At 35.4% G+C, this 12,777-nt stretch overlaps 2 protein-coding genes across 3 annotated transcripts; one reads left to right on the forward strand and one right to left on the reverse strand.

Annotated features, from left to right (window-relative positions):
- The first annotated feature begins 1,325 nt into the window (after positions 1 to 1,325).
- On the forward strand, positions 1,326 to 7,559 carry LOC126618183 (uncharacterized). The gene is made up of 9 exons (XM_050286267.1): positions 1,326 to 1,538; positions 1,655 to 1,765; positions 1,889 to 1,996; positions 2,086 to 2,184; positions 2,691 to 2,789; positions 2,932 to 3,127; positions 3,300 to 3,526; positions 6,943 to 7,071; positions 7,311 to 7,559. Exons 1-9 carry the CDS (start codon positions 1,326 to 1,328, stop codon positions 7,557 to 7,559), a joined length of 1,431 nt encoding a protein of 476 aa, XP_050142224.1.
- Positions 7,560 to 7,951: 392 nt separating this feature from the next.
- LOC126619889 (transcription factor AS1-like) lies at positions 7,952 to 11,907 on the reverse strand. 2 transcript variants are annotated; one of them, XM_050288309.1, is made up of 2 exons: positions 11,654 to 11,907; positions 7,952 to 9,334 (listed from the first exon to the last, which is right to left on the reverse strand). In XM_050288309.1, the coding sequence occupies exon 2, from the start codon at positions 9,239 to 9,241 to the stop codon at positions 8,180 to 8,182; it is 1,062 nt and encodes a 353-aa protein (XP_050144266.1). In that variant the 5' UTR covers positions 9,242 to 9,334; positions 11,654 to 11,907; the 3' UTR covers positions 7,952 to 8,179. The 2 variants fall into 2 exon arrangements, with proteins under 2 accessions (XP_050144266.1, XP_050144265.1); XM_050288308.1 differs by having other exon boundaries at positions 7,952 to 9,297; positions 11,654 to 11,905.
- Between the last annotated feature and the right edge of the window lie 870 nt (positions 11,908 to 12,777).

The raw sequence follows: 12,777 nt of genomic DNA on the forward strand, positions 1-12,777 counted from the left end.
CCATTAAACCACTTGGGAAAAATACTATAAACCTAACAAAAATATAACTAGAGGATATTAATCCAAGAAAAGTAAAATTAGAGGATATATATATATTACTGAATCTTTACTCAGTCCTCAGGAAAAAAAAACTATATAGTAAACTCTATGTCAATAACAGACCCTTGGATACACTTGTAATTTTATATTGGTCTAATGAGTTGAATTCTTATGACATTATTGCTACAGTGATATGAATTCAATAAAAGTGAGTTCTTTATTTTAATTTCTGGACCCGTTAATTTTTTCTTTTTCTCTAATTTATGATCGATTGTTCTCTTTTCTCACTCTCAGATAATTGGCTATTTATCATATAGGAACATATGACTTCAATATATTGAATTATAAAAAAAAATCGCTCTTATTGGACTAAGATTTTCAGGCCATTATAGAAGTGTGATTCCTCCATTATTAACATCACAGAACTTTTCGACCCACTGTGGAAGGGCTTATTTGGTTATAAGATTAATGATCATATATGACTAATATTCTGTGGGATTGAAATTTAGTTTAATTTTTTAAGTTTAGAGTTTTTTCTCTGTTTATTTTACTTGGGAGACTATAAGGCACAACCGTACACAACTGGACTTTATGTGAGGCCTATGATAAACCCCGGCAGGATACCGTTTGAGACCACGAAAATCTCATGAATTATAATGTCAGTTGTTGGATTCATTTGCCCTTAATGTATGATATGTAATGGCCCTAATCAGGTAGTGAATTTATGAGTTTTGACTTTCAATTGACCCTAGCTCTAAAAAAAATGCTACCAACTTTCAGACATAATTTTGGTAATTTAAATTTAAAGGTTTGCAGGTTTAGTGCCGTCTAGGTTGTTGGTAGTGGCCGCACCCAAACGATAAATGGTTTAATTAGATTAGGGTTAAAATCTTTAGGAAAATCCCGTCAAGAGTAATATGGTGTATGCATGGCAAAATTATCATATTTGGATTTGGGACAATGAATGTAAATGTGTGATGAGAGAATCTGGTTCAGATTTTATCAGGCACTTTCCCTCCATTTGCAAATACCACCTTTCGTAATTGGTAACGAATTGAAAGCTCTCACCTAACCTTTTTTGCAGGCACTGCTTGGCGAAGGTACATGAAAGTCGACCTTCTCTCATCCCTATAAAACTGCAACACTTTCTCTTCCACATCCCATCCCTTGTGCTTTGCTGCCTCCTATATCTCTCTGTCTCTCAGTCTCTTTGAAGCTCTCTCTCTCTCTCTCTCTCTCTCTCTCTCTCTCTCTCTCTCTCTCGCTCTCGCTCTTTGTTCATTATGATGTCTATGTCCTCTAAACCCTCATCCCTTGATGTATTGGCTGTAGTGGCCTTAGCCTCTTCCGAGGAGGCAGAATCTAAATATGACTTCCCTGAATTCCCAGAAGCAGATTTCATGGAAAGCCATGAGATACAAACCACTGTTGGCTCGAGTAGTACAATACAAGAGGAAAAGTTGCGACAAATCAAAATCTTGCTTCGGAGAATGATTAGGGTGAGTCTCTGCCTCTTAACTAATAATTCGGCCCCTCAATCTCCAATTAAAATGTACTTTGTATACTTGGAATTTGATTATATGGTTAATTGTCTGAACATTTTCATTTAACACAGGAAAAAACCGCAGAGTTGAAGGCCAGGTGGGGAAACCCTGAAAATATGCAGATCGTAGTGTACCAACCACCTCAACATGCTGACTCCATGAATATGGCAGCGAACATCCATGTATAGTTTCATTCGCTTAATTAACCATATATATATGTATATATGTAATGGGTTTTAGGTTTTCTAGCGAAGTGTTATATGATTTTCTTTCTCACCTAATTTGTTTTGCATATCCAGCCAGAGGTCGCACAAGTTCAAGAAAAGCCAGCAAGATCGCCGACAACTGTATTGATCGGAGATGACATAGTGTCATTTGAATTACCGGAAGATTTTTCTGAGGATTTAAAGACGGTATATACATAGCTTTACTACTTTATGTACTAGTTGTATATAGTGTGAAAGGTCTCATATTAATATCATGTGTTTGTGAATGACTACAGCTGATACCGGAAGGGCCTCCTCGCCGATTTTCCTTCTCTGAGAGACTAGATGGCTGGAGGATTAGTCGAAGACAACGATCCGATGGAGGGAAGGACATGGTAATTATTCGCTAGTCTCTTGGCACCCGCTAATGCGCGAGCTAGTTTTTTTTTTTAATTAATTACGTGGAAATTATTTGATTTTTATAATTTTGTAATTTTTAATATTAACTTTTCATTATTGATTTTATTGTTTTAACTAGTAAAGAAAGAAAATAAAAGCAAAAAATTGGAAATAAATGTGTGTGGGTAGTGGGTTTGATGCAAACAAACATCAATTTCTAACCCTCGTTAGTTCAGTTGTTATATTTTAAAATCGTCATTGAATGAGAACAATTTTGATATTATGAATGTTTCATCAAATTGGCTTTCTCCCCTTATATACAGATATATATAATAGAGATTTTTGGTGGAGAAATTCATTAAGCAATTTTGAAAACCTAGTTTTCGTTTCTTTTTGCCCTAAAAATTCTAGATTTATAAACTTTGCGTTAAAATCTTTAAAATGCATTGGAGTAAAGTAATTTAATCACATATATTTTCTAAAGTTGAAATGTTTCATGTAGTACTATAGACATGAGAAATCAAACTCCTGTTTGATGAGATCGATTATCGAAGCAATTAGATTCATGATGTACGAGACATACCCAAGCTTAAATGATGAGGTGAGTTACATCAATCAATTTAATATACGCAATTGATTTTGTTCACTATACTGTACATATATCTTTGGCATGTAAATCTTTGAAATATATAAATACGCATTTGATTTTGTTCACCACACAACATTTTTTGGTTTATGTTTAGGATGAAAGAAAGACAAGATCAGCACCAAGAAAGAGAAAAGCTTCGGATGTTGGCTGTAGCAGCAATGATATCTCGGAGGAAAATATGCAAGGTTTTGATGGGGAACCCTATACGGAAGAAAGGGTGACAGAATTCTTTAAGTCGGCCTACGAAAGATTGGTGAACCTGAAATTTGTTGATAAAACGGAGACCGAAAGTACTCTTCCTATTCCCTGCTCCTTGTACCTATATATATATATATATATGTATATGTATACGTATGTGTGTGTGTGTGTATCTACATTACTCTTTCCTTCTAGTGCACATCAAATCTCTTGATATTTCTAATGGGCTGATTTACTCTCCTTTAATCCGTTGAATTTTCTCAGGACCAAAACCAGAACTTGAAAATATTCCGAAGGAAAACCCATCTCCTCTGCGCACTTTTTGTTCTTCTCGAGAAGGAGATGCTGACAGTCACTCCGCTCCTTCTTTGTATGTCGGCGGTAGTGTAAAAGCAGGAGCAATAGCTACAACTGAGATATTTCAGGACTTAACAGGCGATATTGAGTTATCCGAGCTGATTAATCAAAGGGAGTGCCCTAAGTTGGAGGAAGTCGGGATAACCCCCATCCGGCCTCTGTCATAGCCCGATGATCTCGACGACGCATGATATTGAGCTATATTTTAAGGGTAGAGTGGGTTGAGTTGGGAAGAATCTTTCTTGGGCAAAATTTTTTTCTTGATCCTTATAGTGAGACACTACTTTTAAATCGACCCCTACAGTGAAAAAAGTGTTAATCTTAACCCTGTGGTGAAGTTCGTTATCAACTGTAGTCCAAATTGAAATTTCTGTTAAAATCTCATCCACATGAAGGGGTAAAAAAGTCATTCCATTCTTTTTTCTTTTCTTTTTGGTAATTCCACTTTTTTTTATAATCAACAAAAATAAAAGGAAAACAAAAATTCCTCCCCAATCCCTACTCTTGTCAGCCATAGCCACGACGACCACCCACCACCTTCCCCCCTCTCTCTCACATAACCCTAGCCATCCCATCCACTACTGTTATTAAAATAAAACTAAATTCAATGTTTGCATAATAACTTATATTCTAACATAAACGCAGTGAGGTACTTTGTGATTTTTTAAATCTTGAATTTGGACTCTTGGCTCTCTTGAAATGAGAAAATCTAATAATATGAACCTTGTCATTTTATTGTTTATTTATTCTTTTATTGTAGTTCTAAAAGTTTTTTAAAAAAAAAAAAATTATGTTCATATGATGCTTTATGATTGGTTCATAAAATCAATAAAAACGAAAATAACAATTTTACCCCTACAAATGATGGAAGAATGAGGAAAAATCCAATTTGGACTATGATTGATAACGAATTTCATCACTGGATTACAATTAATAACTTTTTCACCACAATGGTCTATTTAAAAGTAGGATATCACCACAAGGATCACGAAAAAAATTTGGCCTCTTTCTTGAGCTTAGCAAGCAGGTGGTGTTTCATGGAGAGCAAACTCCCGAGATATTAGTGTTTTTCTTTTTATTTCAGTTTCTTTTTGCTCTTTTGCATACTATACTATTATTTAATGAACTGAATTTACATGTGTTTAAGAGAATAAAATAAAGGTATTTATTGTCAGTAACTACTTCCTCTTCCTCTTGTACTTGAGGTAATTTTATTTTGTATTTTTACAGTTTTTTTTTCTTTTTTAATTATTGCATTAATTCCTTAAAAAATTATTAAAAAGTAGAGAAGTATTATAGTGATACTGAAAGCTTATTGCATATGAAACTTAAGGATAGTGATACTGAAAGCTTACTGCATATGAAACTTAGGTCATCTCCAAATGAAAAGGCTATGTTTAGTCGCCGTTCAGATTATAGTCATGCGAGAAATTATTTTTTAATTAACAATGCTAGACCATATTTATATACCATCTCCAACCGAAGGAAACTGTTTTTAAGCCCCTCAATAATTTATTATTCTAAGTTTGTTCTTTAATTTTATTGGTTAATTAAATTAAACAATCATATTAAAATAAGGTTATTGCTTAACCGAACAGACGGAATTGGGATCTCTTTTGCCTCTGGACATATTTTAAGTGTCACTTGTCACTAAATGAATAAGTCTCCGAACATATTTTGAGTGCCACTTGAAGATGTGGCCATTTGAAATTTATCAAAAAAAATAAAGGAAAAATTATTGGAAGAGGTAAGAGAGGGGTTTGTATGAAAAGAGCGTTTAAGGTAAATAGAATGTGAAGAATTCAAATAAAATGAGGTAAGATAGTATAGAAGAGTGAAAAAGGATGTGAGAAATTGTGTAGAAATGTTTTAGGTATTTAGAGGAAAAAAATAGATTTTTTTTTAATTTCTCTTAAAAAAAATCCAGCTAGGCCCAACTAAAAAGGATGGCTGACTAGTTAAAGATGGCCAGCCCATTGGCCATATCGCTGGATTTGGGCCCGATGGATCCCAAGATTTTTTGCCCCAGACCTTCATTGAAGATGGGTTTTGTGTCAAAAAAGGCTATCCTTTGGCCTATGGTCCTATGACGGCCCGATTGGAGATGGCCTTAAGGAGATTCATTTGGTCATTTTCATTTTTTTATGGGGTTTTTAGATTTTAGGGTTTCAATAAGATTGTTTTTAGATTTTAACCTGAATGGTTTTCAAAATCTAATATAAGTCCTTATTTTTAAAACTTACCATATAAGTAATTATAGCACATTTTTTTATTTATGTTACCCTTCGAAATTCTTTACCCATCCATAATAAATGAATATTTTTTGTTCTCCAATCATATTAATAGATAAAAATTTAATAAATTCATATTCTTATTATTAAAAAAAAACAACAACAAAACAAAAACAATTTATACATTTTCGGTACCTTATTTTATTCATAGGTACGGAAGTATTGGTACATAAGTTTCGGTACGAATGTATCAATACATAACTTTAGGTACCTTATTTTACTCATAGATGTAGAAGTATTAGTACGTAAGTTTCGGTACAAATGTATCACTACATAACTTTCGGTACGAATGTATATATCAATATAAATGTGTCGGTACAAATGTATTGATATGTAACTATGGTATCTAAACATACATATATACGTAATATGCATATACATAAATATGGAGAAATTTACGCACAATGAAAAATATATGATAAATAACATTTTTATTATTTATGGGAAATCAATGTATAAACTACAAACAAAAAACTCAATAATTATTACAACCTATTTAATATTCAAAAATTAAAATTAAATGTCAATGATTAGAATTAGTTTTTAATCTTAGACAAGGTTTTATTCAAAACGTAATCTTAGACAAGGATTAAAATATAACTTTTCGTTTTTTTTTTATCTTATTTGTTCACCACACTCACTTTTTAGGTGATTGCATGCAAAACGCTAACATTCTTCAATATCATTGATGCAATTGTATGTCCATTCAAGCTTAAGATATATCAAAACCGTCCTCTAATTAGACATTCAAAAGAAGATTTAAGACTCCACGCCAGGCCAGACTCTGTGGAGTTTTAGAGGATCTGCTTTGTACATTAAAATTCTATGAATTAAACAAGAATTTGAACCTGCATGCGAGGTGGCTTGTCCACTTAATTGATCTTTTTATCAGTTGACACATTGTGTGCACATATACATACATACACATATATATACATATAGGATACGTATAGAAATGTTCTCGTGACTATCACATAACTTTCATTGCCTTTCATGTTAAAGGAAGGAAAGAAAGCCAACACAATTTGGATGGGATAAATATTGTCGACTCGTTCAAGCTTCCGGGAGATCTCCCTCGGGCTGGTCTTGACATTGAGAATGTAAAGTACTATTCCTATAAACAGTGATCTTTACCGTGACATGCATATTTTTTCCCCCAACTAATTGTACTTGTCAACTGCAAAAACCTTTATATATGCTATTTCCTGTAGGACGTTATTTGATGAGGGACTCATTGTGTATTTTGTTCATTGCTGCAGTTAGTGCCCACGGACAATGGGATCCGTGAAAGTATAGCTGGAAGAGTTTGCAGATTTTCTTTTGCAGAAAGACTCAAGGGTTGGAAGATCAAGTGCACAAAAAGAAAATCAGGAAGTCGTACAGACAAGGTAATTTGATTTTGAATTTGTTTCTTGTTTGGATCTCACTGAACTCTTGTAGAAAGTGTTGAAGATCCTAATAACCCTAATTACCCAAAGTCCCTTTATGTGATTATGGAACCATAACTCCGTGATCTTTTCTTAGAGAACTCCATATATATAAATTGTTTGTATCTGTAAAATCTTGCAAGTTGAAAAGAAAGAATTCTATGAGTAGTTTTTTCTGAAAATGAATGTTTATTTTGCAGTTACGTACACACAAGAACTCTGTCAACTTTAGATCGGCAGTTGAAGTGGTTACCTTCATACTGTATGAAGCATACCCATCTGATAGACCATCAAAAAGGGAGGCGCAAGTAAATGCCGAGGAACTAATGGTCGATGAGGAGGAACTAATGGTTGATGAGGGCTTGTTCAAAGGACTCGAGCCGCTAAATGGTAGAGTTTTCGATCTACCGGAAGTTGATGAAAGTTTTTTGTTGCATGTCACGATGTGATGACTAAAAGAGCAATAGTGATTGCATGAATGGTTATCCGTCGTTAATGTATGTGAACTTTTTAGGTGATTGCATGCAAAACGTTAACATTCCTCAATATCATTGATGCAATTGTATGTCCATTCAAGCTTCAGATATATCAAAACCCTCCTCTAATTAGACATTCAAAAGAAGAGTAGGACTCCAGGCTAGGCTAGACTCTGTGGAGTCCAAACATTTGCAACTGTCACTTGTGGAAACCTACTCAGTTTCGAGCCCAAAAAAGGATACTCAATGCCGGATTGGACTAGCACTTGTAATACAAAGAGTTCGAATCCCCTTCCTCGTAGTCAGATTAGTTTAAAACAAAGAGTTGGATCATTTTTCAGTAGTTTCAAATACGGAAGCATAAGTTTTCCAGAAACAGGTAAAATATAATTGTAAGAGCTGCGAAAAGATAATACAGTCATTCGGTCCAGGCCAATAGCCAGACGGTATACGTAATAAAACACCTATGACAGCATTTCAGATCAGAATGCACACGAGATCAAAAGCAAGAAAAGAAACAAAGCAGAAAACAGAAATAGAAATAGAAATTCGGACCTCATGCGTCTACAATGACCATGTAAAACACATATTTCTCACCGGCCGTTAGGCTCAACAATCCTTGGTCTGCCTCCCATCTGCTCGAGAAACTGGGAGAGACGCAAATGCTTCGCGGCCCATTGCTCAGCCAACTTCTGCTCCTTTGCTTCTGCATCCCTCCTTAGCCCTGCTAACTGTTCCCTGTATTCTGCTTCGATCCTGTCTAGAGCAGCCTTCTGCTCTTCCCTTAGAGCCTTCACCTTGGCTTCAATCTCTTCCATCTTCTCCGTCCTCCGACAAGCCTTCTCCGAATCCAGTTGCAACTCCACCCTTCTTAACCTCCACGAAGCTTCCTTCTTATGCGCTGCCCAAGCACGGTGCATTTCCTCCAACTCTCTGGAGCACTCCACCAACTCAGATATCACTAGGTTCTCCCCACAAGCGGGAACTACACCATGATGTGGCAAATTTCCCACAACAAAACTACCATCTGATCCTCGATCCTGCTGCAGCCAAGGGATTGGCGGAGAGGGTGCCACTGTCGGGGACAGACTCAGGGTAACAGAAGGAGATGGTGGCCTCACATTGGGGGACACACTGGAATTAGAAAGCCAAGGAGGAAGAATCGTTGGCGCTGGAGAAGATGTTTCCGTATGAAGATAGGCCCCGTTTGAAGTAGCCATGAGATAGGTTGGCGCACGCTCCTTCACCAACTTCTCGGCAAAAGTTTCAAGTATTGTATCGTATTTACCCTCCACAATAGGGTCAGTTATCTTCTTGTTCTTCTGTTCTCTTTGCTGCTTCTCTTTGAACACTTCCCACCACTTTCCCAATCTCTTAGCCGTACGACCAGGGACTTCAGCAGCAATTTTCTTCCACTTATTACCGTGTTTGGCTTGAAGACAAATGACAAGGCGCTGCTCCTCTTCAGTTAGGGATCCTTTCTTAATGCCGGGTTTGAGATAATTCTTCCACCTTTCTAAGCAAGATTTAGCATCCCTGTCTAGGGGTGTGTTCATGCGCTGCGATACAAGGTTCCACTCCTTTGGTCCATATTGCTTCACATATGCACGTAACAAAGCGTCCTCTTCAGCACTCCAACGCTGTCTCTCCTTCATCTCCAGGAGCACGCACAATTGTCCATTGCCTCAAACCGAAACTCTTCATAATGTATCTGGGATCCAGACGCCATTATATTAGTCGATCTCCTACTGTGATTTTATGATATGTTAATGTCTAAAAGGAAATAAACAGCTGGATAGGAAGGAACTAACTAGCTAAGACTATGAAAACCAAAAGAAGCAGATACAGCTACCAGATGATAGAAACAATGAGGCTAATATGTGCATCAAACCGTAAATTTCCTCTAATGGAATGAAATTGCGGCCACCAGTTGCATGCTTGTTTTGAAACCAGGATAACAATTTCATCGCCCATGCATGCATTTAAGACAAGAAAATAAAGGAACCTCCATAAATTCCTGGTGCCTTCACCAGCCTTTCAACCACTAATAGTCAAATACAGAAACGGCAAAAATTTAAGAAGATGAGCATTCTCATTGTAGTTCAACAGTCCAGACATCAGCAAAATAACAAACTGACAAGTAATGCTGGATTTAACTAGGATTATGTTAGAGTTTTGATGAACAAAAGGAGAAATGCTTAATCCTGAAAACTGGTCAAATATATTCCAATTGGCATACAACGAACACAATGGCTATTTCTTCAGCCAAATCATTAAACTTAGAGAGCATATCGGGTCTGGCATGCGTATAAAAAAGTTGAGAACAAGGCAGCTCTTTGTAAGAAATCCTTTCGATACAAACTTATTAACTTTAGACAGGAAAAGGGACGATGACAAACTATAACATGATACATTTCGAGATGAATAATTCAATTATTTCCATAATTTAATTTACATTGTACTTATTGCTTATTGACTGGTGTACTTATATACAGTAAATGGAAGATAACAAACAAGCACATAATATATTTCACAAAGTTTGAATAATTCAATTATTTACATATGTATTATTTATTTTTAATTTGGTAATTCACTAATAGGTATTTATTAAAATATAAACTTAAATACTCCCTACTTCAGGGTATATGTAATGATTCAGAATAGCCAGCATAATATGATGATTTAATTTTATATAGGGTTTGATTTCCACTCTCCATTGCACCTCTTGCACTCACCCCTTAATTTTGTTCCTTGATTTTTTTTGTTCCGTTTCATTAAATGACCAAAAAGAAAGAACCATAACGAAAGAAGGGAGTGCGTAAGGTCAAAACGGAGTGCAGAAGTCACTCCCCTATATAAACTAAAGTTATCTTTCTCACAACAAAGGTAAAAATATTACATTAAACAAAAAACATCAGATACCGAAATTAATCGAAGCAACTGATTGATTTTAGGTACGGTAATTCAATCGAGGATTACAAAACAAGGTGAAAAATGAAAACTGATCTCACCAACAAACGCTCAAAAGTTCATCTTAGGATACAGAAATTAATTCGAGACACCCGATTGGTCACAAAACAAGGTGTAAAATAAAACTGATATTCACGTTTGGGCTGCGGATAGACCTTCTTAGCTATCCAATTTTGATCTTATGGTACATTATTTTTTTCTTTCCAAAATGCCAACAACAAAAAACACTCAAAAGTGACAGAACACTGCCAGATTACCAATATGTTTATAAATATGCTCCAATGCTTAATTAACGGCCCACTAATAAACCAAAAATTGTCAATGATCAACCAATTAAGAACCAAATAAAAAGGCCAACCAACCGCCATGATTTAACAATGAGTAATGCTAGAGAGACACCAAGCCTTGGATTATATCACATTTTCGAGAAAAACACTTCAAAAACGATTGACGTTACTGTGGAAGAATGACACCAAATTAACTTGACAACTAATTATCACTTAGAGCAGCAAAACTTATAATTGTCCGAGTGTAATTTTGTTTTCTAATCTACTATCATAGTTAAGAAAAAAGTAAAAAAATCCGTACTTTATAGCTTTAAATGTTTTGATCATCTCTTACTCTGCAATTTGGTTTGTGGGGCTATGGGGTCTATTTTCTAATTTACTCACATGAAAATTTCATCTCTAAAGATTATAAGATCTTACCACACATTTACTTTCACCGACACCATTAAACTAATTAACAAAACAAAGTACAACAATCAATATCAGAATTGAGACAACACGCATAAAAATTAGTAAATTATAATCAACAACCAACCATGCAAACCAATCGTCACTAAATCACTGTAATACAGCAGATTCTTATCCGCAGAAAACAGAGACTGGAATTGCAGACAAAACTAAGAACAACCCAAAATCTTGTTTTGAAAAAAGATTATGTTTTTCCCCATAAACCCACAACCTAAATTGTAGAATTGGTGAAAATCAGAACCTTTAGGCTATAAAGTACGAAACTTTTTGCTTTTTTTTTCTTAAATATTTGCACAGTTATACGAAATGTGGAAATTAGGAGGATGAGAGAGAGGGACTTACATATCTGCTTAAGTGTACGACGGAACCAACCTTCGTCCACGACGCATCTCCGCCCAAAACTGATAACAGAGAGAATTGGGAGGATGATAAAACAGAGAAAGATGTGATCTTTCTGTGTTTATGAAGCAGACAGAGAAAAGGGAGAGAGAGAGCGCTCAAACTCCAAAAACAACCTAGAGAGAGAAAAAAATCCCTGGCTAGAGAGAGAAGTGAAGAAAAAAGGACAGAAGCGACTAGACTTATATGTGTAGAGAGAGAGAGAGATGGGATGTGACGGAACAAGAGGAGGGGAGAAATCTGACAGAGAGCGTAAAAGAAGGGCACGCGAATGGAGAGCCAAGGAGGCAAAAGCAGCCCCATGACGTCCTTTTTATTTTATCATATTTAGGAAATTTAATTTCCCTAAAATAACACAATTAAATTTGAAGAAATAGAAAAAAAGAAAAGAAAAGCAAGGTTTTTACTGCTGAGCTCCACCACAACCGTCGCCAGCCTCAAGGACATTTTAAAATTTATAACACATAAAAGCTGCCGCGTTACTGCTGCTGCTGCCGGTTGTGGAAAGGCAGAGGGAGAGGCGGAGGCGCTCGATTTCAGCGCTTATATTGCGCCCCCATGTATCAGTGTTTTGCGGGAGTAATGGCGAAAACATGATGATGATGATGATGATGATGATTAGGTTTAGGGTTAGGGTTAGAACTTAACATATCATCCTCTCTTTTAACTATATATATCATACTAGTATCTGCATTTACACATCACATCATCCATGTTAGCAATCTTAGGGTTGGTTTGTGCGTTAATAAACATTCATTCATTGCATGCGATAGGATAATTTACGTGATGGGGTGATAAGAGAATGTTCGGTTTTCTTAACTTTTTATGGTGGGTGTATCAGCGCTCAAATTGAGTGCTACTTACGTACTCTATAGTATTATTTTTTATGAGAAATTAGCTTCTCATCATTTCTTTTACTACTCTATTGATTAAAATCTTATTTCTTTTTAATTTTTTATCAAGGTTTTTGGGTATTAATAACATCATTAATTATTTCAATAATAAAGTATTTTTACCTAAAAATATTCATTTAGTGTTAAAAATGTTACAATTAGTATATTTATATT

Source organism: Malus sylvestris, chromosome 4, assembly GCF_916048215.2.
Source record: "Malus sylvestris chromosome 4, drMalSylv7.2, whole genome shotgun sequence".
In the NCBI taxonomy this organism is placed as follows: domain Eukaryota; kingdom Viridiplantae; phylum Streptophyta; class Magnoliopsida; order Rosales; family Rosaceae; genus Malus; species Malus sylvestris.

What these genes read in the sequence shown, in the direction of transcription:
- LOC126619889 (XM_050288309.1), bottom strand. Translation starts at nt 9,241, where the DNA reads ATGAAGGAGAGACAGCGTTGGAGTGCTGAAGAGGACGCTTTGTTACGT.
- LOC126618183 (XM_050286267.1), top strand. Translation starts at nt 1,326, where the DNA reads ATGTCTATGTCCTCTAAACCCTCATCCCTTGATGTATTGGCTGTAGTG. An exon ending in ATATGGCAGCGAACATCCAT is followed by an intron (nt 1,766 to 1,888) that starts GTATAGTTTCAT and finishes ATCCAGCCAGAG; the next exon opens with GTCGCACAAGTTCAAGAAAA. An exon ending in AGTGCCCTAAGTTGGAGGAA is followed by an intron (nt 3,527 to 6,942) that starts GTCGGGATAACC and finishes TCATTGCTGCAG; the next exon opens with TTAGTGCCCACGGACAATGG.